The sequence below is a fragment of the Anopheles coustani genome, chromosome 2, assembly GCF_943734705.1.
Source record: "Anopheles coustani chromosome 2, idAnoCousDA_361_x.2, whole genome shotgun sequence".
NCBI classification, from domain to species: domain Eukaryota; kingdom Metazoa; phylum Arthropoda; class Insecta; order Diptera; family Culicidae; genus Anopheles; species Anopheles coustani.
This window is the reverse complement of record NC_071289.1, coordinates 93,536,895-93,559,531: the sequence shown is the minus strand read 5'-3', so window position 1 is coordinate 93,559,531 and position 22,637 is coordinate 93,536,895. Positions and strand designations below refer to the sequence as shown.

At 48.0% G+C, this 22,637-nt stretch overlaps 6 protein-coding genes across 6 annotated transcripts; 4 read left to right on the top strand and 2 right to left on the bottom strand.

Moving 5' to 3' along the window:
- The first annotated feature begins 517 nt into the window (after positions 1-517).
- Positions 518-1,735, top strand: LOC131266676 (plasminogen activator inhibitor 1-like). Its single transcript, XM_058269279.1, has 2 exons — positions 518-583; positions 650-1,735. The coding sequence occupies exons 1-2, from the start codon at positions 518-520 to the stop codon at positions 1,733-1,735; spliced, it is 1,152 nt and encodes a 383-aa protein (XP_058125262.1).
- A 383-nt stretch (positions 1,736-2,118) lies between these two features.
- On the top strand, positions 2,119-2,842 carry LOC131266678 (adenosine 5'-monophosphoramidase HINT3-like). The gene is made up of 3 exons (XM_058269280.1): positions 2,119-2,394; positions 2,459-2,652; positions 2,710-2,842. The coding sequence occupies exons 1-3, from the start codon at positions 2,157-2,159 to the stop codon at positions 2,758-2,760; spliced, it is 483 nt and encodes a 160-aa protein (XP_058125263.1). The 5' UTR covers positions 2,119-2,156; the 3' UTR covers positions 2,761-2,842.
- Positions 2,832-5,116, bottom strand: LOC131266652 (regulator of MON1-CCZ1 complex). The gene is made up of 5 exons (XM_058269252.1): positions 4,996-5,116; positions 4,436-4,931; positions 3,973-4,368; positions 3,038-3,904; positions 2,832-2,968 (listed from the first exon to the last, which is right to left on the bottom strand). The coding sequence occupies exons 1-5, from the start codon at positions 5,101-5,103 to the stop codon at positions 2,907-2,909; spliced, it is 1,929 nt and encodes a 642-aa protein (XP_058125235.1). The 5' UTR covers positions 5,104-5,116; the 3' UTR covers positions 2,832-2,906.
- A 1,653-nt stretch (positions 5,117-6,769) lies between these two features.
- LOC131266679 (protein PBDC1) lies at positions 6,770-7,318 on the top strand. The gene has a single exon (XM_058269281.1). It carries the CDS (start codon positions 6,838-6,840, stop codon positions 7,297-7,299), a length of 462 nt encoding a protein of 153 aa, XP_058125264.1. The 5' UTR covers positions 6,770-6,837; the 3' UTR covers positions 7,300-7,318.
- Positions 7,319-7,334: 16 nt separating this feature from the next.
- Positions 7,335-8,346, bottom strand: LOC131266680 (NADH dehydrogenase [ubiquinone] 1 beta subcomplex subunit 7). Its single transcript, XM_058269282.1, has 4 exons — positions 8,269-8,346; positions 8,047-8,195; positions 7,646-7,814; positions 7,335-7,578 (listed from the first exon to the last, which is right to left on the bottom strand). Exons 2-4 carry the CDS (start codon positions 8,156-8,158, stop codon positions 7,482-7,484), a joined length of 378 nt encoding a protein of 125 aa, XP_058125265.1. The 5' UTR covers positions 8,159-8,195; positions 8,269-8,346; the 3' UTR covers positions 7,335-7,481.
- Positions 8,347-8,977: 631 nt separating this feature from the next.
- On the top strand, positions 8,978-22,522 carry LOC131266638 (uncharacterized). Its single transcript, XM_058269235.1, has 6 exons — positions 8,978-9,152; positions 11,750-18,175; positions 18,251-18,927; positions 18,999-19,125; positions 19,213-21,714; positions 21,892-22,522. Exons 2-6 carry the CDS (start codon positions 11,860-11,862, stop codon positions 21,960-21,962), a joined length of 9,693 nt encoding a protein of 3,230 aa, XP_058125218.1. The 5' UTR covers positions 8,978-9,152; positions 11,750-11,859; the 3' UTR covers positions 21,963-22,522.
- Positions 22,523-22,637: the final 115 nt, after the last annotated feature.

Genomic DNA, 22,637 nt, shown 5'->3' with positions numbered 1-22,637 from the left:
ATTTCAACCACTCACGGGCGAAAGGATTTCGTACGTAGCAAGTGAAACCCCCGACGATCGATTATGCCCGACCTAACGCACTCATAAAACTGATTTCAAGTGGCGTGATTGTGCACCGGAGCGTATTGTTGGACCGAGTGAAACAATCTAGCAGAGCGCAGCATAAATATATGTACAGACTACCATCATTGCCATCATCGTGTCGTGGTCGTCATCGACGAGTGTGGCATTAACATAATCTGGCACTTTGACCATTCCGCGGCAAGTGTGTCAAGTTGTGGTCGGTTGTAGTTGAATCGAAGATTAAGGACTTCTCCTTAGTACTTTTAAACACGAGGAAGGGCTCAAATCAAACTAGCATAATCGAATAGAACGAGCACGAGCTGAAGGGTGCATTATCGGTGGTCAACAGTGTGATCGTTTCACGAAGATGCAGCGAGAAGTCATCATGCGCCACTTATTGTTGTCGTTAGTCTGCCTATGCTCCAATCCCACCGCAAACCTATGGGTCTTGGGAATGGGCACAGTGACTCAACTACGGTTTCCCTACAGCCATGCCAATTTTAGCATTAATCTGTATAAAGTAGGTACATCGACGGTGGCACGAGGCGCAAAATATAATGTTCTCATGCTTCGTGTTCAATTTCAGGCCGCATTCAATCCGGAACAAAACGTGGTGGTGGCTCCTTTCACGCTTCAAAATAGTATCGCTATGCTGTACTCGATCGCAACGGGCACTACGCGGGATCGGTTGCGGGATGTATTCGCTTTGCCGGCCAATTTTACCGAATTTATCGTCAATCAAAAGTTACTCCACTTCACGCTCAGTGACGCTGGCGGATCGGAAGGATTCCGAATGAAAAATCGAATGATCCTTAACGGGTTCCGCGAGGTCGACGCACGCATGCGTGACATCATGCTGGAAGATCTGGACACCATACTGATGTATTTTGACTTTGCGCAGCGCGAAGGAGTTGTGCGTCGTGCAAACCACTTTCTGAGCATGCACACAAACGGTCTCATCGGGGACACGCTGTTTCTAGGCGATGTACCGAAACAGCTACAACTAATTCAACTGAGTGCAGGATCATTTCATCCACCGTTTTCCAGCGTGTTTGATAAGCAGAATACGTTGGCGCGTGACTTCCGGTCCGGTTGGATAGAAAAGCTTTACCAGGCCTCTACCATGTACAAGGAGGGAGACTTCCGATTCGCCCGCATCCCTGAGCTGGAAATCGAGGTCCTTGAGCTTCCGTTTCAAGCGCGCAGTGACTCGGCCCTATGGATAATGTTGCCGGACCGCGACGCTGGCCTAGAGCGGATCGTCAAGGCCTTGGAGCCGGAGCACTTTGATGCAATTCAGGCGCACTTCAGTACAAAACGCGCCAGCATCGTCGTTCCCGTGTTCTCCATCAAAACGGAGTTCAATGCAACGGAATTCCTACGGGACACCATCGGATTGGATGCATTGTTCCGGCTGCGAGAGCTGCGATTCTTTGACGATCACGATTCATCGCTGGCCACCATTATACATCGGGCAGCGATCTCCGTTCATGAACGGTCGGCTGACGCTGGTGGTGTGGCTACGGTACACAGCTTTAGCAAACGGAGCACCACGGCCGCCTATCAGTTCTACGTTGGCCGTTCGTTCCTGTTCGCGTTGATTAAACGGTCTAGCAAACAGATTCTGTTTTTGGGGCACCTTTATAGACCGAATGATATGGTAGAAGTATAACTATACTTTTCTAATAAATACATTATATGTAAAACATGCTATACTTTTATCACTTATGGAAATGGTACTTTAGTGTGACTATCATTTGTTCGTCGGTATGAGGTTGTACTTAACGTAAAACGTCTGCCAGTTAACGTAATTTTTAAATTCACAAGGTTTATTTACACTGTGCACAAGATATACAAAATACAAAATTGAATGTAGGAAAAAGGCCGCATTATTTCAGCCAATTTTAAAAACTGAAAGAGCTCAACTTAGTGTGTAATTTTCCATATTTGCATCGAAAGATAAGCGTGTTCGAGACAAAAGTTTGTATTTTGTGTACGTCCCACCGTATGACGTGATTGTCATCTATCATGATGATAAACAAATCGAAATCTGTACGTAGTAGATAGGAGACTACTGCAGAGAAAAATATCCCATGGCTTCCAACGATGCGGACAGTTCTTATGCCGAAAAACCGGAGCAAAATACATTACCGGGGTGTATTTTCTGTAAAATTGCGTCGGGCAGTGATCCGAGCACAGCAATAGTGTTTCAAAATGAACGTATATGTATTTTCAAAGACATTCGACCAGCGGCTGAATTCCATTTTCTGGCCATTCCGAATCATCACATAGAAAACGTGAAGTCGCTCACCGCTGCTGATAAGCCTTTGCGTAAGTCCTTGCTAAATGTGTAACTCATTCACTGATATACTATTTTATGTTTACCTGTTTTCAGTTCAAGAATTAAAACAAGAACTAGTGGCCGTTCTACGGGGTAAACAAATCGAACCCTCCAATGCTTCCTTTGGTTTCCACATTCCTCCTTTTACGAGCGTAAAGCATCTCCACATGCATGCAATCGCGCCTACTACGAGCATGGGTCTGATTTCTAGAATGATATTTCGTCCAAATTCCATGTGGTTCAAAACGGTAAGATGTCATCACAAACCAATGTTGATTATTAATATATTCATTTGCATTTTACAGGACGATGCTATATTGCAATCCCTTCCAAGTAATGCTGCTGAAAATTTGTAAAAGTCTTTACAATGAATTATAGGAAATGGTTTCTAACTTCTTGTTCGTCTGAATAAAAAGTTGACACTGAGAACTGTTCTAATAAGATTTATTTGGGATTTTTACTGTTCAACATAAATAGACGTGTTAATTTACCCACCCCTGCTTCATAAGCATTGATTAGCTATTAAACTTTGATAATATTGCACATATTCTCCACATAGTTCATCTGAAACGAAATATTAGCCAAATTCATGTCATTGGACTCTCTTAAAAAGTATTAAGTTATTATACTTACGTTTCAGGAAGTCCGGAGATCCCCGGAGACGAACATTTTTCATCTGGAAAAAATTGTAAACGGAATGGAAAATCAACGGGTCGTTTGTCTTGCACGCAGCCTCCAGATATTTTCTTGCCGGCAGGGAATCTGCCCCCGGCATTTGTTTCGCCAGCCGCAATGCATCTACAATTTGACCCCTTTCTAGTAGCACTTCCAGAATGATCTCGTTCGCATTTAACCGCGCCAGCATGTCGAGAGCCATTTGCGAAATGATGGGATAGTCCACGTTTGACAGGGACAGTAGAAAACATGCCAACGCCTTCGATTCGTTCAATGCCGAATATTTTAGTAGGAGCTGCAGCGTATCAAACTGTTTGTGGTTCACCAGATCAATAAGCAGGGTTTTGCTCAGCTCGTGGTTTGCTGTGATGCCGTGCCGGACGAGCGAGTTGAGGTAGAGCAGCAGTATTTTGCCCGTCTGTGGGGCATCGATTATGGTGGAAAACACTGTCGTGTACATGTCCGCTTGATCAATCAGAACCCGAGGCGTCACAGGGGCTTTTATGGGCGACTTTGCCAACGACATCATCGCCATTTGACTCTGCAGCTCATTGTCTAGCACACTTTTGTACAGGGCGTTTAGTTTGTTAAAAATGTTCTCGATCACTGGCAACATGGTGCCGCTGTAGCTGGTGCTCATGATCTCTTTGAGCACCGAAAGTATAACCGTTTTACCCTCCGTTCGCTGCAACAGGAACTCTACCAAACGCAGCCGGTCTGTGATGAGCGCACATAGAGCACTTAACTTTAGCTGCACGAACCACAGGCAGCCCAATTTAGAATCTATGACTATATTAGGTTGAAACAGTACCCAATCTTTCGTATCTACAAAAAAAAAAGAATACTTGGTAACGGAATGCCTTTTTGGAAAGTAAAAAGATGTTTCAACTTACACAATTCACAATTCATAGTTTTCCCATCGAGGGATATGCTTGGCACTTCAAGCTGAAATGGACGAATGGGTTTCGCTGGAATGATCGGCGAATGAATAACGGCCCCCGTACCCGGTTCGGTTTCGCTACTGCTCAGTGCGATGTCGAACAGCATTGACGTTGCCGTAGCTTGATGATGAACAATTACAACGTCGTCGACAACATTCATTGCAAACCGTCCACTTTGGCCCAGTTTAAGGATGTGTGATTTTTTCGGTGCCAAGCCGGGCCCATTCAAAAGATAGATGACGACTTCGAATGGGCGATTCGGTGGTTGCCGCAGAATTAAAATGGCATTCATTCCATAGAGCTGTGCCAACGTTACGTCTTTTCCCATGCAACCTTGATCGATGCCCACTATAAAGAGAGGAAGAAAATCAGTATCGTTATACCATCAAACCATTGATTGATTCCATTGGCTTACATTCCAGTCTGGGCAGTTTGGTAATGGTTGCAGGTTTTAATATGATGGGCGTGAGAATTGTGCCCATATTCGAAGAGAGCAACGCGAACTTTGAACTCGGACAGTAACTGAACCAGTTTACCGTTATATTGAGCGACTTGACGGATTTCAGCGACCGTTTTTCAAAATTGACCATCAAAATTTCGACACCAACGTTCGTGAATAATGCGACCTGGCGCTCCTGGACCCACACGAAGCCGTAGATTACGTTCTTCCCCTTGAAGAGCAGGATTTCTTGAAGATTTGGTCGGTGGTTGGGAAGGAAGCTGATGAATTCCACCGATGTTTCATTGCGCTGCACTGCCAGGACTTGATTTTCGATGGAGAACTTGATCGATCGAATCTGCGCATCGGGTGTATCGGTGGAATGCAGGTCCATGCAAAATACGAAGCTTTCTCCATCCCTCGCTCCCTTGACGACGACACCCGTGGCTCCACCCGATCGTACTGCAATGACCTGAGCAGAGTTTGTGTTGAAAAGATTTGTTGTTGCATGCTGGCCGAAACAAGCGTCCAATTACCTGTTGTTTGGCGTCATCGAAAAACACATTCGTAAGCAAACCCGTGCCATCAAATCGTATAGGGTCTGGCGATAATTCCAAATAATAATGCTGCAATTCGGTGCTCATTCTCGAGGCAAGATTGAATCACGGATGTTTATCAAAAAATCAAAACATCAACTTTGGCATTCGGCAGCAACGCCAAGGTTGCTTCTGCAAAGCTGCTTACTACCGTTTTGCTTCGTTCTAGTAACCTTGATCATAACACTAAACATTTTGTAAACTCGAAAATTGTATTTTTGTCAATTTTTCTACCAAATTATGTATGATGAAGCCGAGCGAATAACTCGTTCATCATAACAGCGTTCGATTGGAAAATATAATTTAAGTTTTGGAACTTAGTTTTACTAACACAAACAAAACAAACATAAAAGATCTCTACAGTGCTTAACAAAAAAACAGAACATTATAAAAATGTGTTTATTTGTGAATTAAAGAATAAAATAAAGCTTCAATGAAGGTTATACTAAAGAATATTTACACTTTTGTCGACTTTTAAACCATTATCCGAAAAGAGTTATTTAGGTAGGTAAAAAAGTTGTTGCATTTCATCCGAAAAGAGTTATATAGGTAAGTAAAACTACTTAAAATTATTCACTCATGGTACAAAAATGGAAATTTTCAGCTCCCTAAATCGATCCAAAATTGAGATTTGAGGTTAAATAATCGATCAAAAACCGGTAAAAATTTTGCTCCTGCTACCTCCTGAAAATCCTGCGCTCCTGTTACAAAAATGAAAATTTTCAGCTCGAAATTTGTCGGGCTCGCTCGCAGTGTCGGGCGCAAAAACCGAAAAATTTGGCCGAAAAGTAACAGGAGCGAAGGATTCGCAGTTTCGTAGGAGGTAGCATCGCCGGTTGAACCGGTACAACTGGTAACCGGTACAACCGGTAATTTAGCCGAGACACTTGCACCCAAGTTTTGCATACAAGTTTCGCATACAAGTTTTCCATTGGAATATAAAACTTGTATACAAAACTTGCACGCAAGACTTGTATGGGAAACTTGTATGAAAACCTTGTGCGCAAGACTTGTGGGCAAGTGTCTCGGCTAAATTACCGGTTGTACCGATTACCAGTTGTACCGGTTCGACCGGTGATGCTACCTCCTGCGAAACTGCGAATCCTTCGCTCCTGTTACTTTTCGGCCAAATTTCTCGGTTTTTGCGCCCGAGACTGCGAGCGGGCCCGACAATTTTCGAGCTAAAAATTTTCATTTTTGTAACAGGAGCGCAGGATTTTCAGGAGGTAACAGGAGCAAAATTTTTACCGGTTTTTGATCGATTATTTAACCTCAAATCTCAATTTTGGATCGATTTAGGGAGCTGAAAATTTCCATTTTTGTAACAGGAGCGCACGATTACCAGGAGATAACAGGAGCAAAATTTTTACCAAGAGGTAACTTTGGAATCCTAAAATTGTGCGAACATTTTCAGATAATTTTAAGCTTTTTAACTTACCTACATACATTATTTTTGGATGATGTAGAATATAATTCGACAAAGAGAGTTATTGTTTAAAGTGCTTTTATTTATTCTTGAGTTCGGTAAGGGGGTAGAGACATGCAACGTAAACTTAAACAAAATAAGGCAACAAAACTTAACGATTTAAAATAGCCGCTAATTTGCGAAACGTTGGCAAAACCAGTCAGCTTGTCTACCATAAAGTATAAACGTATTTGAATCAGTAGACTGTGCTGTCAAAAGCGGAATGTCTGTGCAACGAGGTTTCGCATCGTTTGTTTGGGTTCCAATTGGAATGTGCGGGAGTAAATAAATCGAATATCGGCATTTTACCACACAAGATGGATGTTCTGTCGCGGCCAGCGGAAGAATTCGTCAACGATGGGACGGTGGAAGAGCTCTGGGCAGTGAAAGCGGTCGATCACGCCGAAGTACACTTCAATCTCCTGTGCAGCGTGGACCCCCGGCTGCTGCGTCTCACCCCCTACGACGACGAGATATACGAACAATTTCGACGAATGTTTCCAGACATGAACGTCCAAGTGATAAATGAAAACGAACTCAAAAGTCCAGAGGGAAAAGCCAAGTGGAGAGCGTACATGGAAAAGTTCAACCGCCTGGAGGACTACAGCTACGGTACGTTGCTGCGGGCAAACGCGGACGAAGAGTTCCGACCGGAAAACGCAATCCTGGTGGTGAGAATTCAGTTTTGGGCTATTGAAATTGCTAGAAATCGGGAAGGGCACAATGATTCCATAAGGAAAAAATTCCGTGGATCGATCACCAGCAAAGACACCGAATAAAGCGCCTTTTTTACCTCGATTTCGGAACGTGTTTGTTTTTTGTATGTACATGCTCGCGTTTTGTTTGTAAGTTAATCTATTATCTGTTTTAGCACATCCTGCACGGATTTACGCGGAGTTGCTACAACCAAGTTTACACCGAACCGAAAAAAAGTATATCGCACAGAATCACCAGGACTGTTTTAGGCATGCAGTTCTTGGGCTTGCTTCTTTTCGAGTTTTACTTTTCGCGTAAGCAATCTCTTCTCGCGTTCGTATTCCTTCAAACGCAGGATGTAGCTGGAAGAAACGAAAGAATAATCAGTGGGATTCTAGTTTAAATTCTACAGCTTGATTCGCGTCTTACTCGTCGTATTCGCAGTTCAAATATTCATGTTTCTCGTGGGCGCACTTGTACGCCCATGGCCAAACATCACTTCGGCAAGCACGATACTGGATCAACTTATGGGCACAGTAGTCCCGTGCCTCCAAAGGAATTTTGGCAGCTTCCATTTCCTCTTCGGTGGCAATCATGACTGCAAAATAGAAGATAATGTTAACTCATATATGTTGTTGGAGGATCTCTGTAACTTTGTTTTGATTCGCAGAGTTCGCCAAGTGCACTGACAAGTCGTTATGTAATTGGTTGTCGTTCCATTGAAATATCCACTATTTTATGGATCAACTAACAGTTGCCTTCATGCCCAACTGTTTCTTGTTGCGGGGGAATCATGTACATTGCTAAATACAGCATCATTGAGGTCTTACCCCGTTCTTTTCTGCCATTGGGAAAACCATGGTTCGGGTCAAAACTAGGCTCCGTCAACGGCACCGGAGTTCCCTTGGGGTTGGTCAAATAGAGTGACACGTAATTACCCATCCTTACGCAGGAGCCCCGTGTTCCTTCGGCAGAAGTCCTGAAATAGGGCCAAACAACAGATCTGTATTAACACTCTATTTGTGTTATCTGCTAGCGTATTTTTCACATACTCGAGTTTCTGATTTGGACTTCGCTTATTTTCGCCAGCGGCTCCTAAAACGTCAAAAGATTAAATCATCGAATTCATCGAATATGCACAACAGTCAAAACAACGCATGAAAAGTTGATCGGCAGTTATCGAATAAAAAAGACACTGGTTTTGAATGGTTAAAGTTCCTGCTATAATAATTTAAATATTTAATTCCATAGATCCTTCTAAATGGGCTTGTTAAAGCTGAAATAATAAAAGTCCACAATTCCATGTGTACTCCAGGCTACCATTCGAGTGATCGCTATATCTTGTCACAATTCGCCAGCAGCAAAAAAGAGTGCAACAATGTTTGACACTTTCAAACTCTCCGAGAGAGGAATTTGTAGAAAAAAGTGTTTTGATTGTTGAACGAAGTGATGGGATCACCGAATCCTTGAATCTTTCTTTCCGAATCCCGATGCTAGCCGGGGATATAAGCAGATACCAACTTTTCCGCAGTACTTGGTACAAAAATTAGAAGCCGTATTGCTCTCAAATTCAAATCGAGTTTCAATTCTCTGCTAATCAAACTCAGTCCCAATCAAATCGTGTTCCTTTTAGGTCCGTTAGTAGGGGATCTACTGTGAATCGAGTTCGTCGAGAGATCCTCGCTCCTCATACCGAATCTCCCATCACTAGCTGGATGGCTCACGAGAGGAAGACGAAGGAAAAGAAAAAAAGTCATGAAAACGCCGTTTCGTTAATGGCTGCCCGTGAAGGTGTAGAATGAAAACGGTGAAATTTTACTGAAAAAGTGCTCAAAAAATGTGCTAGCAAAGCTACGCCAAGTGAAAAACTGTCCTTCCAACAGGCCCACGCACTGTTCAAGTGTTTTACATCCGACCAAGCGACCACAGCGCACAGGTAACATATTTCCCAAAAAGAAGTTGTCGGTGCCGTCGAGAAGAGTCTGTCGTTTTTTTGTTGCCGTCGTTGTCATCTTCGTGGTTAAGTTTTTTTTAATAGTGAATACAATTTTGCTTGTGATTAGTGATAAATCTGTGCTGGTTGCAGAAGCGACCATCGTTATTCTATTACTTTCGATGTGACTCGATTACACGGTCGGAAGGATATGATTCCTGCGTGTCCCTAGGAAAAGAAGCCACCCTTTGAGGGGGGAGGGTTGAATAATTCCTCTGCTCCTTTACTCCATGTGTGTTCCTGTGTATGTGCCTGGGTCGCGCAGAGTACGTTGTCTGTACCTGCGCCGGTATTCTGAGAATTTCATGGTGAAACGTTGAACTAATGTGTAATTCGCAAGAATTCGTTAATGTTTGGAGTGATGTGAATTTATTCCGCCGATGTGACCGTGCCCGGAACGCGAATATTGATGGATGTGCAATGAACCCCGTATGCGTTGGCCAATGCGTGAAATGTGACTTGGGTGTGGATAGTCCCCAAAACCAGTTTTCATGGCATTACCCTGTTCGGTCCCTGGGATCCTATAACCTTGATTTTGGCAAGGAAATACAGATGCGAATTGTACATAATGATACATATCTGTGAATCGGATATGCATGGATGGTAAGCAGAGTCGCTTGTTCAGGTTGGTTTTGTTATGCTGTTTATGAAGAGTTCATATTCACGATACCATTTGTTGTCTTTCGTTCAGATTTACAAATAGCAAACTGATCCCCGCTCGACGATTCGACCGGGTGGGTCCGATAATTGGTTCCTGAAGGATCTAGTAGCCGCAAAAGCAATCGCAATGATTCGAAGCTGCTGACGGCTAGACTCTGGGAATCTAGTAAAAGTGGAGCTTCTAAAGTAAGCTCCCCTGCTATGTTGGTCTCAATTTGCGGGATCGTTCTCCAACGCATCGCGTCTCTCTAGAGAGACTGGACCGTTCTCCCCAACCGCATCGGATTTGGAAGATGATTGGGAAACTGTCAGTTGAGATGGGCAGTCATCAAACAAACACACTTAGTCCGTCGTAGTCCGCTGGAAACTGGGCAGCAAATTCATGGCTTCTGGTGTGGCCAAGTGTCGATGATGCAGTTTAAAAAGCAGCAGCTAGATTCGCACTGGCACTCCCGGTTCTAAGTAGATCTCAGGTCATCGTTCGGATCGGTTGAATGTCGACATCGATGGCTCTCTAGGCTGATTTTAACATGAGAATTTTACCACATCGTGTTTTTCAGAGAACCATCGCAAATGTATTATTCATTTGTGCAGATTGAAATGCAATGCGAACCGAATAATGATATACGAAACCGAATAGCGTCACTCCATCTCGTACCTCCTGCTTTATGCCCTTCACGGAATGGGGAGCTAGTTGCTCTCCGGTTGCATCCGGTGCTCCACTTGAACAGAATGTTGGGTATGGTATACGGTTTATTGGTTGACGCGGTTCCATCCTCCCCGGGAAAGGGTAGTACGCAAAGAAATGGCGCACTGTATGCGACGACAACAGGGAAAGTGCAAGCGTACACAGAGGAGCCTAACTATTTCATGGACGTACATGCCACATACATACAGATAATGGGGTGCTGTGGTGATTGCCTGGTTATGTGTTTTGTATTATTAATCATGTACACACGGTTGGAGCTTTTATTTCAACAAGTACATACAATTAAGAGCTCGTCCAATATCGATTGCTTAGGGTCAGAAGTTCACAGGATTAACTAATCCTGAGTTCATTAATTAAGACCGATTACACTAATATTACTTGACCAATTGAACCACATGCTGTCTACAGTGGCTTAAAATTTTTAATGTTTGCTATTTTGCTGCAAAATCTTTCGTGTTATTTTTATTGGCAATGTTTCAAACTTTGGGTTGAAATAAAATTAGTTTGTACTTTGAACAGTGGTACGTATAACGTGGTTTACATGTTGAGGTATTTTCGCATAGCTGCAGAATTGGAGAATGCGCATGAATGAAATATAACTCGCATGTACAAAACGAACACCTTCCTACTCCATATGCGGTACATATGGTTTTGTGTGGTGTCATCTCGTCGACTCTGGAGGATGATCTGATACCGAGCCGACCCCCTCCCACCCCAACATTTGACGAAAGTCGTTAACTTAACTTGGTAGCATGATGCTCTATTTTATTCATTCTGTTATGTTTCCTGCTCTCATACCTTCAATTTTTCTCTCTTTTTCTCCTTTCGTATCATAGGAGGCCCATCCTTCCCTTTCTCTTTCTTTCGCACAAAACCATCGTATTCTTTCACTCTCTGTTTTGGCTCGCCTACTTGTCCCTTTTTTGTTGTTGCTAGTTTTATGCTGGACTGGTGTTTCTGGTTGATGCCTGGACCAGCGATTAAAAAATTGTATGTCCTGTTCTGAATTGGAAATAGCATAATGAACCAACCCCCCTTTCTTTCTTCAACTCTTCTCACTCGGCGGCAAATTTCTCTCTGAAATCTTTGGTGTTGCAAAATTGCAATGTGGCGCACGTAATTAAAACATTTGTAGGAAATCTCATGATTTAAGTGTTTTTCTTTTCAATAGGATATACACACGCGTATGCCAGTGAGCTGGTGGTGAATTAATGATGGACGAGCTTTGATTCGGCCAGCGGTATTTGATTGTTCCCCGAACCATTCCCCGAATAGCGAACGATGGATCCAAACGAGAACCACCATTCGCAACCACCTCCACTTCCACCAGATGGGTCCGGCCGAGGGGGAACAGGCACTGGCGGCGGTGCAACATCGGCGGCAGCTGCAGCCGCCGCAGCCGCAGCCGCTGCTGCCGCGTACCATCATCAACAATACTCTCAGAGCGCTTCCCATCATCTCGCGTCGTCGGGCTATGCGGCCGCCATGATGGACCACCACCATCATCACCAGATGAAGGATCCGTACTATCATCATCCACATCATCATGGTCGGCACTACGCCGATCCGTACGCCGCGATGCATCATGGACATGCCAGTCCGTACCACGCACCCACGCATGGACCACCACCGCCATCACCGTTGGGGACGATCAATCCGTTGCACTCGCAGCATTCCTATGGAGGCCACCATTCGCACCATGCGCATCCGCACCAGAACCCGTACGGTGGCCATCCGGCGTACCATCATCAGCCGACGGCAGCATCATACTCTGTACCCGGACCCCAAACGCATCACCCGCATCCGGGCCACCATCATTCCTCGTTGCTTCCACCCGCAGCCGGAGGACAGTATTCCGCTAATGCCAACCAATCTCAACCTCAGTATTCGACGGCGTACGGACAAACGACGGATCAGCTGGCGCCCGGTGGTGGACACTATGGCACCCATCAGCACCCGCATCAATCCAGCATACCTCATGCCGGAAGTGGTGGAAGAGGTGCATATCGTGACGGGCAGGATATGCTGATCAGTCAGCCCCATCTGCAGCAACATGATCATGGCATCATACCGACGGATCCATCCATGGGAAGTGGTTCGTCCTCGTCCGCAATGCTCCACCCTCCGACTGGCCCAACGGTTCCAACGGCAAGTGGTGGAAAGCGAAAAATTGAAATTCTTGACAACATATTAATTAAGAAATCGAAAAACACCTCCCTCGATGGGCTGGGTGATGGTGGCAGCGGTGTTGCGGTGGAAGGCGAAGGTAGACGAGAAGGATCCGGAGGTCCTACTAGCAATATTAATAGTAATAGTAACAGCAGCAACAATAATACGAATACTTTCGGAGCACCTTCCGCTACCGATCCGCTCATGATCGGTGGTTCCGCTGGTGAAGGCACAAAATCGTCGTTTCAGATATCGAACTTGCTCGACGATAAAGGAAGCAGCGGTACGAAACAGTCACTTGCGGACGCGACAATCGCACATTATCAAACAAACACGAGCTCCGAGCGAGTAGGTAGTAAAAAGTCGGAAACATCCAGCAAAAAATCTTCACATCAGAAAACCCCGAAAGGGGGTGATGCTGCGGGATCGTCAAAGGCAGGTAGAGCATCCGCGGCGGCCGCGGCGGCGGCAGCAGCAGCGGCAGCAGCTGCAACAGCAACAACGACGACAGCAAATGCGAGTGGATCTGAAACCGTTCCTGAACAACAACAGCAGCAGCAATCGACACCGCAAAACATGGACTTTGACATCTCGGAAAAGCTGAAGGAAATGGGAGAAATAAGTGTGAAACCTGTCTCGAAGACGGATGCCAATGCGAAGACCCAACGCGGTCCCGCTGATTTGGAGTGTGGCGAAGAGATTTCGCTGGAAATCACCAAAAAGGATGCGGCCGCGTTGCGCAAGGTGACGAATCTGCGCAAAAACATCAAGGAGGTGATGGACGATAATCAGCTCGATGCGTCCACGCTGGCCGCCCAGCGGCAGGAGTTGGAACGGTTGGCGCGTGTGCAGGAGCAGCAGCGCATCATCCGGGAGATCCAGCGGCAGAATGCCCTCGAGCGACAGACGAACAAAACCGAACAGAAGGTGATGCAGTTCCTGCAGGGGCACACTTCGATTTTAAAAATTCAACAACAGCAGCAGCAACAGCAAGGGCAACAACCGAGCACTTCCGGAGTGACACCCAGTGCTTCTGCGGCTACGGCAGAGACACCGGCCAGCTCCTCGACGGCACCGGTGCGCATGGGGTATGTGAAAAATCCCTTCGAAACACGTGGTCGTCCGCCAAAGAATCGTCAACTGCTGATCACTTCATCGTCGACGTCATCGCCATCATCGCAGGCCGTGACACTTACGACGACCGCGAGTGTTACCCCAGCGACAACGAACCTAACACCCTCGGTGAGCATTGCACCGGTGAAGGCGGCCAGTCAGGGCGCCGCGTCCACGTCGCTCATCTCTTCCACGTTGGCTTCGATTCCGGTACGCACGTTCGAGGAGATGGTGGACAGCGAGGAGGAATTCGAACCCGAAGAGGAGCTCGAGGAGGAGGAAGAAGACAGCGAGGGTGAAGTGATCGCCCTTCCAGAGAAGAAAGAGATAGTTACGATCGACAGCTCGTCGGATGACGACTGTATTGTGCTGTCGGATGACGACGAAGAGCCTGAAGACGAGTCGGATGACGATCCGCAGAACAGTGGGCTGCACGTGAACGACGCGTATAACGTGCCGGACGATCAGGGCCGTGTAGTGATCAACGTGGGGCATGCGGATGGCGAAGAGGACATCTTTTTGGCCCCGCAGATAGCGCGCATCATCAAACCGCATCAGATCGGTGGGGTACGCTTCCTGTTCGACAACATCATCGAGTCGATCGAGCGGTACGACTCGTCGACCGGCTTCGGGTGCATTCTGGCGCACTCGATGGGACTCGGCAAGACGCTTCAGTTAGTTTGCTTCTGTGATATATTTTTAAGGCACACCAGCTCGAAAACGGTGCTCATCATTATGCCCATCAACACGCTGCAGAACTGGTTGAACGAGTTCAACACCTGGCTGCCAGAGGACGCCGAAGCGAGCCCGCTGCGCAATCACGGCGAGGTGCGGCCGCGCAACTTCCGGATACACATCCTCAACGACAGCCACAAGACACTCAAGTCTCGCTCGAAGGTGGTGCTCGAGTGGGCCAAGAATGGCGGTGTGCTGCTGATCGGCTACGAGATGTATCGCTTGCTCAGCCAAAAGAAGATGACGAAGACTAAGAAGAAGAAGAAGAAAAAGGGTGGCGTGGCGGGGCTGGCGGGTGCCCTCGAGCCAGAGGAAGAATCGAAGGAGTCGACCGAGGAGCAGCGCACGATGTTCGACGACATACACGAGGCGTTAGTGAAGCCTGGCCCCGACCTGGTGGTGTGTGACGAGGGTCACCGGATTAAGAACTCGCATGCCAGCATCTCGGTAGCGCTGAAGCAGATTAAATCGAAGCGGCGCGTCGTGTTGACGGGCTATCCGCTGCAAAATAACCTGCTCGAGTACTGGTGCATGGTGGACTTTGTGCGCCCGAACTATCTAGGCACGAAGACGGAGTTTAGCAACATGTTCGAGCGGCCAATTCAGAACGGACAGTGTATCGACTCAACGCCGCAGGACATCAAACTGATGCGCTACCGGGCACACGTGCTGCACTCGCTGCTACTCGGCTTTGTCCAGCGGCGGTCTCACTCCGTGCTGCAGACGTCACTTCCGCAGAAGGAAGAGTACGTGCTGCAGATCCGCATGACCGAGTTCCAGCGCAAGCTGTACAGCGTGTTCATGAACGAAGTCGTACGCACCAAGGCCGTCCCAAACCCGCTGAAGGCGTTCGCCGTCTGTTGCAAGATCTGGAACCATCCCGATGTGCTGTACAACTTCCTCAAGCAGAGCGAACGCGATCTCGATCTTGAGCTGGAGGAACCGGAAACCCCTACACCGCTGAAACCAGGTGAAACCACTCCTAATACTCTTCCAGGGAGCACCGCGGTAACGCCAGGGGCTCCTCCTACACCGATGGAAATCGATCCCAGTGCGGAAACGTCGCTCCCAACACCATCATCGATAGCGCCAATCCCTCCGCCGCCCGGGAAACCAGGGCGCAAGAACGCCGCCACACCGAAACCCGCAAAGCCACTGGCACTCAAAAAGGATGGAACACCGCGCAAACCGAGGACACCGAAAAAGGCGGCCTTAAACAACAAATCGCAGGCCGTTGGAAAGGATGGCAAAATTGTACCTGCCGCCACGATCAGTCCGAGTAATTTATCCGCGACAGCCGCGAAGGATCCATCCATGACGACGCCAATGCTAATGGATACAGCGTCGTCCATTGCCCCGCCGTACCCGAAGGCGCTTGATAGCGAGTACCCCGACCGGAGCGGAGTGAAACAGGAACAACCGAGTGCCCATATGTATCCGCATGGTGGGGCACAGTTTACTCCCGGTGAGCCACCGTATCCTGGAACCGGGACCTACTCTGGAAGCGGTTACCAAAGCTACGGCGGTCCGTACGGTAACCAAGGCTCATCGATGGGTATGAACATGGTGGGCCAGCCGGAACAATCGGGGAATGTGTACGGTGGTGCTTACGGAGCGACCGGTCAGGACCCTTACAATAGCTACGGTAGCAATTACTACCGAAGCGATTACAATTCATCGTATCGCGGTTACGGTAGCGGGACTGGCGGGACTGGATACGATCAGCAAAACTATCAGTACAACAACGCGACGAACGCTTCTGAGGGAGGATTAGGTGGAAGTAATCCTTACCCGGAAAATGGTGGCACCGGAACAGACGGCTCTAGTCTGCAACAAGCCAACAACTATTGGGGAGGAAACACGTCCGGTGATAATGCTGCAACGAATGCCTACTACGATCAGCAACAGCAACAGCAACAACAGGGATCGGTAAACAGTGTATCCAATAGGGTTGGAAGTGGCGTCAATCCGTCAATGCCCTATTCCGGCTACGAGGGGATTTACGGTGGAACAAACGGTACGAGTGCGCCACCAGAACAGCAGCAGTTAGCTGGAAACACCGGAAACGAGAGTGGTTCAGCTTCTATGTACGGCTACGATGGTCAACAGTCGGGTGCTAGCACCGACCCCACTAATTCGACATCATTTCCTAGCTACGATTCTGCGTCGACCGTTACGGATGGTCAACCTAAGTGGGATGCTTCGCAGACGGCCAACAGTGCCGCTGTTGTTCCGCCCGCTATTGACGCTCCTGGTCCAGTAGAGAGCGTATCAGTTCCCATGGACGATATACAAACAGCAGCTGCTTGCAATGAGGTTCCTAAAGTAGAAGAACAATTCGGTACAACGACTGATATCGCACCGGCTGTTGCAGAACCACTGACGGTACCTTCTACGACGGATGTTACCAACGTACCAACAACGACTTCCGGTGAGGCGCTAGTCAGCGATAGTTTTCCGCATGATGCCGCTACCATCACCCAAGAGCAAGCGAATGCCCAGTATGCCAACCAGCCATCCCTGGAAGACCTAAACGATCCCGTGAAGCCCGATCTGTCTGGCGAGAAACCGTCGGAAATGGTTGTCATGGATACGAAAGAGACCAGTAGCAAGGATACGCAGGAGGCCATGGTAGAAACCGTAAAGCAGGAGATTAAACAGGAAGAGGAGGAGGTCGTTGCGGAGAAGACCGGCAATGTGAAGGAAGAAGACCAGCTGAAGGAGGAGATTGCCTTGAAAAAGGAAAACGAAGAAGAGAAGCTAGCGGAGAATGGTGAGCAGAAAGCGATCAAGAATGAAATTAAGGAGGAAGGTGGTGACGTCGTTACGAATGGTGGAGAACCGTTTGGCGACGTGAAACCGAAGACGGAAGGAGAGGTCACCGAAGAGGGCACCGCTGTATCGATCAAGAAGGAAGAGCCAGAAGTATGTGTGAAAAGTGAAGAGGAAAGCGCCACCATCGTTGCTGCAAAGAAAGAATCTGATGATGTGATCAAACCGATCGAGGAGGTGGTGAAAAATGGTGATGAAGTAGATTTGAAGCAACCGACTGGGGTTACCCTACTGAAGGATGTCATTGAGGAGGGGGAGATCGTGGAGCTACCGGTGGCGAAAAAAGAACCGGCGGACGGTGATGATAAGGCATCGGAGAAGAAGGAGCCCGCCGTCGAGGAGATGGAAAAAGGTGCGAACGATTTGAAAAACGAGGAAACGCCTAAGGAAGAAGATGTGAAGGAAGGAACGGAAGCTCAAGATAAAGACAAGGATTCCTCAACGACGACGGTAGCAGGGGTTGCATCGGCGACGATTGGTGGAAAGGAGGTGAAAGGGAAGGAATCAAAGGATGAAATCCCGTACGAGTGGGCTTTCGAACTGATGAAGGGGTACGTTCCGGATTTGCTGGAAAATTCGCCAAAGATGGAGATCTTTTTCTGCATCCTGGAGGAGAGTATAAAACTGGGCGATCGGTTGTTGGTGTTTAGTCAAAGCCTGCTTACACTCAATCTAATCGAGCGATTCCTGCAACGCAACAAAATACCAGGCACAGAACATTTCTGGTGCAAAAATAGTAACTATTTTCGTAAGTGTCCAGCGTTTCAAGCATTAGCAAGCATTGGTATTTTAATTATTTTTTTTTCATAATGCATTTTCATAGGGCTGGATGGTTCAACGGTGGCTCAGGATCGAGAGAAGCTGATAAACGAGTTCAACTCAAACCCAAACATTCACCTGTTCCTCGTTTCGACCCGCGCTGGCTCGCTGGGCATAAACCTGGTCGGTGCGAACCGGGTTGTCGTATTCGATGCCAGCTGGAACCCTTGCCACGATACGCAGGCCGTCTGCCGCGTATACCGGTACGGCCAGAAGAAGCCTTGCTTCGTGTACCGGCTCGTGATGGACAACTGTCTGGAGAAGAAAATCTACGACCGGCAGATCAACAAGCAGGGCATGTCCGATCGCATCGTGGACGAGTGTAACCCAGACGCGCACCTTTCGATGAAGGAGATCACCAGCCTGTGCTACGACGATGGAGAAGATGGCGAGATAAAGGATTACAGCGAGGACAAGGACAAATTCATCGACATCGTGATGCAGCATCTGCTGGGGCTGCACTCGAAGAAGCTCACCAAGGCCCCGTTCGCACACGAAAGTCTGCTGATCGATCGGAAGGAGAAAAAACTATCGTCGGCGGAGAAACGGCAGGCCAAGCGTGGCTATGAGCTGGAAAAACAAGCTGCCACCAAGCCAACCTACTCGTACTCGTCCATGGGAACGACCTACCGTGCGATTCGAACGTCCGACGGTTCCATCATACATCGACCCGTTGCCTCGGTACGTTTGATAGATTTTTTAATGCTCTGTATCTGCAATAAATTTAACATCCTATTCTTTTGTTTCATTAGGTTCGTCCCATGCAGGCGGGTGATGCGAATAAAAACTCGGTCGTCGGTACGCGTCCCACGCGATGGATACCGGCCGAAGTATGGCAGAGGCAGGGCATGACGGCGCAAGAAATGACACTCCCCATCGGTAAGTGACACACTCCCCAACTCTGTGCAAATTTGTACCACTATTTGTGTTTTTTCTAATATTTTCTCCTCCTCGTTTCTACTTAAGATGTCGTAATTCCGACAAGCTCTGCGGACAAATCCAACATTGTGCTGAAGGCGGGTCAGAAGGTGATGGTTCTAAAATCCCCCAAAGGAATCTATATGCAGCTGGAAAGTGGTAAAATCATTGCCATCCGCACTGCGTTCAAGGTAGGCCAAAGTAAGGACGCAAGTGTACCACCGAAGGGAGTCGCCACAAGCACCCCCTCCACCACCGGCATTCGACGGGCGGGGAATTTGTCGTTCAGTACGGCAAAGGCGTCCACCACGTTGTTACTTTCCAAGAATGGTGGGGGAAGTGCGGGGAGTAGCAGTGGTGCTGGCAGTGCGGCGGACTTTTCCGAGGCTAACTCACTAAGCATCGCGTCCAACTCGGATGATGATGAAAAATCGAACTCGAGCATACTTCCGCTGACGATCAACGACGATGGCGACAGCGAGAAGGAAACGATGAGCGTGGACGACTACCCGGATAAGCCAATGCTGGTGGGCCTGAAGAAGGACGGAGCAGACGGAGCTGTGGAGCACATCGTGAACGAAAAGACTGACACGATCATGAGCAGTGCGAGCAGTACGAGCAGCGGAAGCAGTGGTAGCGGTGTCCTCGCGATGCCGAAGACGGCGACGTTCATGAATTCATCCCACTCGAAGTTGGCCGGAACAGCCGGGGAGCCACAACCGACGGGTGACAATAAATTCCCCACTCTTCATTCAAATTACTCGCACGCCGCAACCACCAGCCCATCGGTGCCGCAACCGACCGCCACCGTGACGATCGATGACGATTCGCCTCCGCTGAGAGAAAAGCTGAACTACAAACCGAACCTGGTGGAGCGCAAAACGAAGGCGTCCCCGTCGTCGTTGAAAAACTATCGTCATAAGGCGAGTAAGGTGCAAGAAGTTGCCACCCCTACGACGATCCCTTCGGTGTCGGCGACCACTACGACAACGACCACCACTGTAATCCCTACGACGACAACGACCACCAGTGGAATGGTGTCCAGCATGAATCACACCACAACTGTCGCGTCGACGAAGCTGAACGAGCTACCAACCCCGCCAGGGGTGCAGGAAAGCTCGGCGGCCGTCGGGAGCTATAATACGCCGCCGAATCAAGGCACCAAAGCAAACACCGGCAAAGGCATGCAGCAACCGACGATGATGGGAAATGAATCGCTTCTGAATAAATCGGCCATCGGGAACACAACTCCGATGTCTCAAATTTCGTCGCAAGCCGGCATGGACTCGTTCCCGAATCAACCGATGGGAGCTGGAGGCTATTCAAATGGTTCACGACCCTCGGGCAAACATCCCACGGCCACCGACACCTCGACAGCCGTCACACATACTCCGTATGCTGCGGGTCAAACTGCGCAAGCGAACTATGGCAAAGGCCCAATGGCTCAGACTCAAATGCTTCAGCCGCACGCGCAACACCATTCGTCGGCTACACCCTACAACAACAGCAGTTCCATGGGACAGGGCGCTGCTGGAGGTGGTAAGCAACACTCCTGGATGCCGTACGGCTCCGCTTCGTCTAGTAGCAACTCGATGACATCTCCTGTCGCTGCTTACGGACAACAATTGCCACCCCATCATCAGCCAAGCATGCATCCTCAACATCACCCGCAAGGTGGAAGCTACCCCTCGCAGCAGCACCAGCAGCAGCAGCATCATCTTCACCAAGTCCCAAGCGTGGGTCACCAAATGGGGCAGCATCGGTCTCCGCATCAGACGCACCATCATTTGCTTCACCATCAGCAACAGCAGCCCACGCCACCGGTCGCTCCACCGTACGAGTCTAGCCTCAACTTCCTGGAGAAGACGACGTCCGCGTTGATAAACAATCAGAACCAAAGCGAATTCCAGGCTTCGCTGAGCAGCATCACCCGGTCGCCGACGCCGACCGATGCGTTCATCGACTACAACCCGAAGCCGCCGTCGACGACGGCTAAAAAGGCGGGCGCGAAGGCCAAGGCACCGAAACAGCCCAAAAACGACTACAGTGCGGCCAAGAAGGCACTGAACAAGCGAAACAATCCGTCACCGTACACGCACATCTCCTCGTCGTCGGCGTCCTCCTCTCCGTCCGCGTCGCCCGCAGTGCTGAATCACAATACCAACGCACAAAACGCAAGCGGCAGCCTTCCGCCCGTTCCGATCGGTGGTGGTGCGGTCGGTGCCGCCTATCCAAACTATCAACCACAAGCTGGAGGTGCTCCGATAGCGACGGCGGCACCACTTCCCCCGTCCTCCAACACGACGGCCACGGGAGTGAACCCTCCTCCTCCTCCTCCGACCATGGGCGCTTATTACGATCAGTACGGGCAACCGATAAATCACCACCACCATCAGCAGCAGCAGCAGCAACTGGGTGTTTCGGGATACGGACACACTGGTGGCCCATCGATGCTTGGCGTGACGACACCTACCACCACCACCACCGCCCCCGCCACCATGTCACAACAGTCATCCGGATATGGTAACGCTCCCGTTTCTTCATTTGCAGGTGAGCTTTTAAGCAAGGGATTTCGACGCTCGAACCTCCCCCGTTTGGCTTCTGTTTTGTTCAATCTGTTTAATGCGACACGTTTGTTTATTTTTTTTCTCTGTTATTTTTGCTCATATCTCATGGGGGTTTCATTCATGTGTTTGTTTCGTTTTTCCCGTCTTTGGTGTGATGAAGCATGGAGTGATGATGATCTAGGATTAGGAGAGCAAAACCCATTTGCTTACGAATGGCATTTTCAACAGTAGAAATTTAGAGAGTTTCGTCTGCGTGTACGTGTTAGGTACAATTTCGATGGTACATTGGAGGATCAATTGAGGCTCTTGAATTATCCCACATTACAATGTGGAATGTATGTGTAGAATTAAAGCATTGCTGACACGCTAAGATTCAGTCATAAGTTGAGAATTTCTATCGATGCCTGAATATGAAATGAAGATCATAAAAAATGTTAAAACATAGTAGCAGAAGCAGCAGTGCAGAATTAAATATTCAAAGCCTACTTTATAAGTACAACTGTTCAAGCAAAGATTGTTTCTCGTCTTTGTTGTCGAAATGAGGTTTCAGCATAAGATTTTAAGCATTATATTCTGCAACCAGTGTTTGCATACGCTTAATTTAATTGACTTGAACGTTGAATAATAAGGAGATCAAATATTCGGTATTGTTGAGCAAAGTTGCTTTCATGTTTCCAACAGCGAGACACAAGCATTTTAAGTTTCTGCTTATGAAACGTGTTAAGATTTTCTTAAGGTTTAAGGAAGTGAGGTTTATAAATGATAAATCATAAACTTTCGCATCTTACCAAAGCTAAAGCATTTTCAAATTATTCCCCTTCCATATTGAGGTAGTCTAGATTGGTGCCGGGTGTGGTTTTTTCCCTTCGTTTTCTGTTTGGCTAGCGTATTTCGTTTGTCAAAGAA

Excerpts from the sequence above, each read along its gene's own strand:
- LOC131266680 (XM_058269282.1), bottom strand. The coding sequence starts at position 8,158 with ATGGGTAATTACGTGTCACTCTATTTGACCAACCCCAAGGGAACTCCG. Across the intron at positions 7,815-8,046 it reads CAATGGCAGAAAAGAACGGG|TCATGATTGCCACCGAAGAG; the intron begins GTAAGACCTCAA and ends TCTATTTTGCAG. Across the intron at positions 7,579-7,645 it reads TTGAACTGCGAATACGACGA|CTACATCCTGCGTTTGAAGG; the intron begins GTAAGACGCGAA and ends CGTTTCTTCCAG.
- LOC131266678 (XM_058269280.1), top strand. The coding sequence starts at position 2,157 with ATGGCTTCCAACGATGCGGACAGTTCTTATGCCGAAAAACCGGAGCAA. Across the intron at positions 2,395-2,458 it reads CGCTGCTGATAAGCCTTTGC|TTCAAGAATTAAAACAAGAA; the intron begins GTAAGTCCTTGC and ends ACCTGTTTTCAG. Across the intron at positions 2,653-2,709 it reads ATTCCATGTGGTTCAAAACG|GACGATGCTATATTGCAATC; the intron begins GTAAGATGTCAT and ends TGCATTTTACAG.
- LOC131266652 (XM_058269252.1), bottom strand. The coding sequence starts at position 5,103 with ATGAGCACCGAATTGCAGCATTATTATTTGGAATTATCGCCAGACCCT. Across the intron at positions 3,905-3,972 it reads AACTATGAATTGTGAATTGT|ATACGAAAGATTGGGTACTG; the intron begins GTAAGTTGAAAC and ends TTTTTTTTGTAG. Across the intron at positions 2,969-3,037 it reads ATCTCCGGACTTCCTGAAAC|ATGAACTATGTGGAGAATAT; the intron begins GTAAGTATAATA and ends ATTTCGTTTCAG.
- LOC131266679 (XM_058269281.1), top strand. The coding sequence starts at position 6,838 with ATGGATGTTCTGTCGCGGCCAGCGGAAGAATTCGTCAACGATGGGACG.
- LOC131266676 (XM_058269279.1), top strand. The coding sequence starts at position 518 with ATGGGCACAGTGACTCAACTACGGTTTCCCTACAGCCATGCCAATTTT. Across the intron at positions 584-649 it reads TTAGCATTAATCTGTATAAA|GCCGCATTCAATCCGGAACA; the intron begins GTAGGTACATCG and ends GTTCAATTTCAG.
- LOC131266638 (XM_058269235.1), top strand. The coding sequence starts at position 11,860 with ATGGATCCAAACGAGAACCACCATTCGCAACCACCTCCACTTCCACCA. Across the intron at positions 18,928-18,998 it reads TACATCGACCCGTTGCCTCG|GTTCGTCCCATGCAGGCGGG; the intron begins GTACGTTTGATA and ends TTGTTTCATTAG. Across the intron at positions 21,715-21,891 it reads TCCCGTTTCTTCATTTGCAG|CATGGAGTGATGATGATCTA; the intron begins GTGAGCTTTTAA and ends GGTGTGATGAAG.